The sequence below is a fragment of the Spinacia oleracea genome, chromosome 6, assembly GCF_020520425.1.
Source record: "Spinacia oleracea cultivar Varoflay chromosome 6, BTI_SOV_V1, whole genome shotgun sequence".
NCBI classification, from domain to species: Eukaryota; Viridiplantae; Streptophyta; class Magnoliopsida; order Caryophyllales; family Amaranthaceae; genus Spinacia; species Spinacia oleracea.
This window is the reverse complement of record NC_079492.1, coordinates 73,142,990-73,148,989: the sequence shown is the minus strand read 5'-3', so window position 1 is coordinate 73,148,989 and position 6,000 is coordinate 73,142,990. Positions and strand designations below refer to the sequence as shown.

Genomic DNA, 6,000 nt, shown 5'->3' with positions numbered 1-6,000 from the left:
GGCTAAAGTCGTATCACCTTATCAAAAATAAACCTAAGTCCACTAGCTAGGTAGCAAGGGAAGTCAGGATCGAATCCACAAGGAAACAGTGTTCTTTCTACTACTAATCGACTAATCTGTAGGGGAATACAGTTAAACATAATAACATGTGCGGAACAATCCCCAAAGCCAGGAAACATGTGTAAAGCACAGATTAAGCAAACTTACATTCGAAGCGTGTTTTCCACAATAATCTGTCAACGAACACGAACAAAGAACTCCACTTGTCGTTCCTCTACTTGGTTCACCGACACGATTAGATCCGTCTTGATAATCGTAGCTTAGACAATTGATCAAGATACTTTGCTTTTGGGAAGAACTCACTTTGGAGGCACAGAGAGAATTAGGGTTCTCTGTGTCTCTAGGGTTTGAGTAATATGAATTGTGCTAAGTTGGAAATTAGGTTGTAAGGTTATTTACATAACCTTACTAACCGACCAAGCCAAGAGGCAAGGCCGGCTAGCAAGCCTTGCACGCCAAGTCACACGGACCGCACGCCCGCGCACAGCGACACACTGCAGGCCGAAGCCCACAGCGCGCGCGCCGAGCAGCTGGGCCGTGGGCCTTGCTCGCTCGTCGCTGCTGTGCGCTGTTGCGTGCTCGCGCCCTATGGGCTGGCCTTGCTCGCCTTTGCTCGCGAGCTTGCTGGCTCGTTGGGCCTTGCACGCTTACATGCTTGGTTCGACGGGCCGGCAACTCTGATGCCCTTCGTATTCGCGATTTAATATATTTCCGATATATTATTTATCGTTTTGTATACGACGAATCACCGTCGTACGATACGATTTATTCGTGTCGCCCAGCTTACGAATATTCGCGATATGATATACGATTTCGACAAAGGTCGTATCGTATAATACGTTTCCAACTAATTCCCGAAAGGCTATTAAATGAATTTCCGATTCATTTAATCCGGTGATCTGTTACGTGTCATTGGTGTGACCTTGTAGGTTCAGTCAAGAGTAAGTTGTGAGTTCAATATCCATTAGAACTCACTGATCGGAAGCATTGCTCCAGCTAGCTGTTCCGATCACTTGATCTCACTAAATTAATTGTTCGCAATTAATCTGAACCTTGGTAATAGACTTAATGCACCTTGGGTGAAGGACATATTTCCTTCATAATCTAGACTATTGGGAAACAAGAATTGGTTGGTTTGTTTACTAAGACTACGACAATAATTAAACAATTAAGAATTCAGATATTAAAGGATCTAGGGCATAGGTTCACCAACAAATAACAATCTAGGATGATAATCAATCGACAATAATCAATAAAGTAATTAATTAGACTAGCATGCTCTCTCGAATCGATACTAATCATAGACTTAGAAGTAACGGGCTCTCGCTACGTATTAATACTAATTCCACCTATTGACACAAGCCTAAACATCAAATTGCATCGCTCGAATCTTAACTTGATATTGCTAGACTATCACAATTAAACCTGCGCAAATCTAATCGCATAGTAGAATAAACCAATCAATAGGAATCAATTACAATACCAACAATCAACAATATTCAATCATCCTTCATAATTATTCATGGATCCCCAAACCCTAGAAATTAGGCTACTCACACATATTACCAATAAACAAAGCAAACATATTAATTGAAAGCATAATTGAAATTGAATAAAAGAATAAGAAACAAGATAATACCTAAACGAAGAACGAAAGAATGGCTGATAGATTGAAGCTTCAATTAAAATAAAAGTTAAGTCTTTGACAAAAATAATTTGAAGTTCTAATACTAGGATAATAATCCGAAAATCGAAGAAGAGTTACTACTAAACACTAATTTAATATATATATAGCTCCCTTTAAACCTACGGAGAAAAACTAAGTAAAGGAAAACGGACTGGGACCGAAAACCTGGCACCCCGATTTCCAGAAACCGGACGGTTTTCGGCCCAGTCAGGTACACCAAAGGCATCAGGTAGCGAAAACCGGGGCCACAGGTTTCCCAAAACCTGCCGGTTTCGCATCTAAAGAAACTTTTCTTCACTTCTCAAAACCTGCCGGTTTGCAAAAACCGGGGCCACGGGTTTTGAGAACATTTTGACGTATTTGCCTTGAGTTTGAAACTTGAGGCCTACGCCCAACTCCTTTGGGTCAAGTTTGACGGTTGTGGCCCCTTTGAAGCCGGCTAGATCATCCCGCAATGCTTCAGGATCCGTGTAGTCATCCAGGAATGATAGGAAACGGGCCTCCAAAGATCAATTATCATCAAAAAACAGTCCTGCAACTAATAGACACTACACAACACACATTAGCACCAAAATAGGCTCCGAAGAGCTCAAATGAGATGAAAAGTGCATACGGGACGGGGGTAAAAACTATGTAAAATATGAGTGTATCAATCCAGTGCCACTGCTCCCTCAATTGAAGGCGGAATATACATTGACTTACGAATCGCTAAGAGCGACGTTTTGTTACTCCATCAACAGAGTGTGGATAGTCTCGTCAATAGAAAGGATCCCACGAGTGGAATTTTAGTTTCGACTGTGAAAGGGGTGGAGGAAAAGTGGGAGAGTGTAATCACAATAAACCAGAGAGAGAAGGAAATCTTCAGTGTGGAAGAGTGGGAATTTGTGGACCGGACGAGGGTCACAAACCATGATGCAATCCAGTTTGAAACCGTCATCTGCCCAATTCCTTTCCCAATGATTATAGTTGCTTGGAATGCTAGATTTGGGTTTTATGAGAATGTGAAGCATCTCATTAGAGAACACACACCGGATATCCTTATTCTAACTGAAATTAAAACTTTGAGGGACCACACCAAAAAAATTGTAGTTTTTCTGCCGTTTGATCGTTATGAGCTTGTTGAGCCCAATGGTTTCACTGGGGGGATTCTGGTATTGTGGAACACGGCAAATGTCGACTTTCAGTCGATAAGTGCTGATCTTCGGGCTGTCCATGGCATTGTCCAGGTAACAAACAAATCCTTTTCTTTTCCGTTTTTCCTTTCTGCTATATATGCTAGCCCGAAGTTTAAATCAAGAATTGATAATTGGTGTGACTTGGAAAATATGGCGGGGAATATGAATGTCCTCTGGGTTGCTATAGGAGATTTCAATGATGTTACAGGTCAGTCAGAGAAACTGGGGGGAAGGGAGGTTAAAAGTAAAAGAGTCGACACATACCTTGCTTGCATGAATAATTATGGCTTACATGCATGATATTGGTTTTGTTGGTAATCGTTTCACTTGGACTAATAAATGTAAAAAGAAACCTATTTTCTAGTGGCTAGACCGGGCTTGGGTTAACAATTTGTGACTAGAAAAATTCCCCGATTCCTTCTTGACTCACCTAGTTAGGGACTCCTCGGATCACTGCCCCATTAAGCTTTAATGTATCAAACCCAGTCCTTCTGTAAAAATAGATGAACCTTTTAAGTTTGAAACTAGCTGGTACCTTCACCCGGGTTTTGCTGACTTTGTGGATGGGGATTAGAGGAATAGTGAGGGGTCTCTGCCTTTAAAACTGAATATGTTACCAAAGAAAATCATGTCTTGGACCAAATAAAATATGGGGAAAATTTTTCACAATAGGAAGGTCATTCACTCTAGATTAAGAGGAATCCAGGCAGGCCTAGAGCTTAAACCAAAATGCAAGAACTTACATGGCCTTGAGGAAGACCTTCTGACCCAACTTCAGTCCCTCTATCAACAAGAGGAATCTTATTGGAAAATGAGAGCCAGGTCAAGCTGGTTGACGGAAGGGGATAGAAACACGAAATATTTCCAAACCTCGGTCTTAATAAGGAGAAACAGAAACAAGCACTAGTGGAAAAACAATCATTTGCATCACCATATTTGCCTCGCACATTTAAACATGTGACGCAATTGACAGTTTTAAGCATTAAAATTAGTCATTTGCGTCGCAGAATTACTAATCTGCGACGCAGATGACTCTAAGATGTTCCTTAAAGTCATTTGCGTCGCAGATTAATAATAATGCGACGCAAAATATTACCTCCTTTGCGTCGCAGAATTACTAATCTGCGACGCAGATGACTCTTAGAGTCATCTGCGTCGCAGATTTACTAATCGGCGACGCAAAGGAGGTAAAAAATTTTCGGTTTCTAATTAAAATTTAATTATTACCTTTTCCTTTTCTTTTTTAATTTGGTGCGACGCCCTGCTCCCATTCCCTTTCTCCCTCATACATTTCCTGCCTCCCCAAACTCTTTCTCTCTCATAATTTCCAGATCTCCATTGTTGAAATTCCAAAGCTTCTCTGTCTCTCCTTCAGAATCAGTATCGAGCTTTCCCTTCAAAGTCTCCTCTCACCAAATCATCCCAATATCTCAAATTTGTTTTAAAATTCAAGCTTAGCGAATACGAAGGAGGCAAACCCAGATCTGAAAGCGATGACGTCTTCAGCCGGATTTCAAGCCGCATTCTCTGCAAACTCCAGCTCTGAGGTGGATGACTCGGCGGCGACTCATCTGGGTGCGGTGGAAGTGGGGCTGAGTTTTTGGGGAATCTGTTGAGTCGACTCAGACCGAGTTGGTCCCGAGTTACACCGCCATAACAACGCCGAAGTGTTGGTGCTGGAGTTTCGGTTTTTATCGCCACCGACCTTGAATACCTTGTTTCGATCTAAAGGTATTTTCTCTCTCCCTACCGTGATTTCCATGTTTAATTAATTTTGCAACTTTTTCATATTGTTTTGATGAATCTAGGGCTTAATTATGTTAGTTAGTTGGTGATTTTGAGTATTTATTTTACGATTGTTTGAACTCTTCATTTTAGGATTTTGATTTCAGATGTTGTAGTTTGTTATTGATTATGTCGAATCTGTTTAGGATTTTGATTTTGATTTTAGGATTTTGATTTCAGATGAATCTAAATTTTGATTGTTTGAACCCTAGATTTTGATTTTGATTTTAGGATTTTGATTATGTCGAACTCTTAAAAGAGATTCATTAACTAGCTAAGACAATATCATGAAACATATAGTCCATCCAGTTGAAAAAATTCAGTAAGATTTACCTTTGGATTTTTTTCTTTGTCTACCATGATTGCTAGGCAACCCTGCAGTAGAAGCAAGAACTTAATAGACACACATATGCCACATATATGACAGAAAAAACAACTAATTTAGTCTTTTGGAACCTTGAAGAAATCTTCGCTGACATCTTACAGTCTGAACTCAGCCCATAGAACAGTAGAGGATGTAGAACTTGGACCAGACTGGGACCAGAAAGCCAACAGCCTGCTGCGTAAACATTTTGGGTACTCCGGGTTGAAAAGTTTTCAAATGGAAGCTCTTGGTGCTTGGTTTTCTCAGCAAGACTGTCTTGTTCTTGCAGCAACATGGTCTGGTATTTATTTTCTGATTCTTATTCTCCCTTTTCTGTGCATTTCTTCTTGAATCCTTTGTACAATGTATATACTGTGTCAATGTTTTTGAGGCTTTAATGTTTCTACAGGGAAATCTCTGTGCTTTCAGCTACCTGCGCTTTTGACAAGGAAGGTCGTGGTCGTGATTTCTCCATTGATAAGCTTGATGCATGACCAGTGCTTAAAGCTATCAAAACATGGCATCTCTGCATGTTTCCTTGGATCAGGACAACCAGATAACACCGTTGAGAAGAAAGCAATGAACGGCATGTATTCCGTTGTATACGTTTGCCTCGAAACACTGCTTAGGTGAACACATTTGTACATCATCTGGTATTGCTTGTAGTTTGAATTGTTTCTAAATGCCCTGATGTTGTCACTTGGGACTGTATGATGTCAGCTTTCACTGTCTGATGAGGTGTATAATGCATACTAATAAGTCCACTTCAGAGGCTTGCGGAGAACCGTGGAATAGCTTTATTTGCCATCGATGAAGTACATTGTGTTTCAAAATGGGGACATGACTTTAGACCTGATTACAGGTTTCACCCTTGCTCACCTTGGATGTCTTATGTTTGAAATGTTCAGTTGCTTATCCAATGATACATG

At 40.6% G+C, this 6,000-nt stretch overlaps 1 protein-coding gene across 3 annotated transcripts; it reads left to right on the top strand.

The window, feature by feature from the left end:
- Positions 1-4,002: 4,002 nt before the first annotated feature.
- On the top strand, positions 4,003-5,928 carry LOC130464312 (ATP-dependent DNA helicase Q-like SIM). 3 transcript variants are annotated; one of them, XM_056833821.1, is made up of 4 exons: positions 4,003-4,653; positions 5,194-5,372; positions 5,481-5,700; positions 5,792-5,928. In XM_056833821.1, the coding sequence occupies exons 2-4, from the start codon at positions 5,309-5,311 to the stop codon at positions 5,883-5,885; spliced, it is 378 nt and encodes a 125-aa protein (XP_056689799.1). In that variant the 5' UTR covers positions 4,003-4,653; positions 5,194-5,308; the 3' UTR covers positions 5,886-5,928. The 3 variants fall into 3 exon arrangements, with proteins under 3 accessions (XP_056689799.1, XP_056689800.1, XP_056689798.1); XM_056833822.1 differs by having other exon boundaries at positions 4,005-4,653; positions 5,205-5,372; XM_056833820.1 differs by having other exon boundaries at positions 4,008-4,653; positions 5,077-5,372.
- Positions 5,929-6,000: the final 72 nt, after the last annotated feature.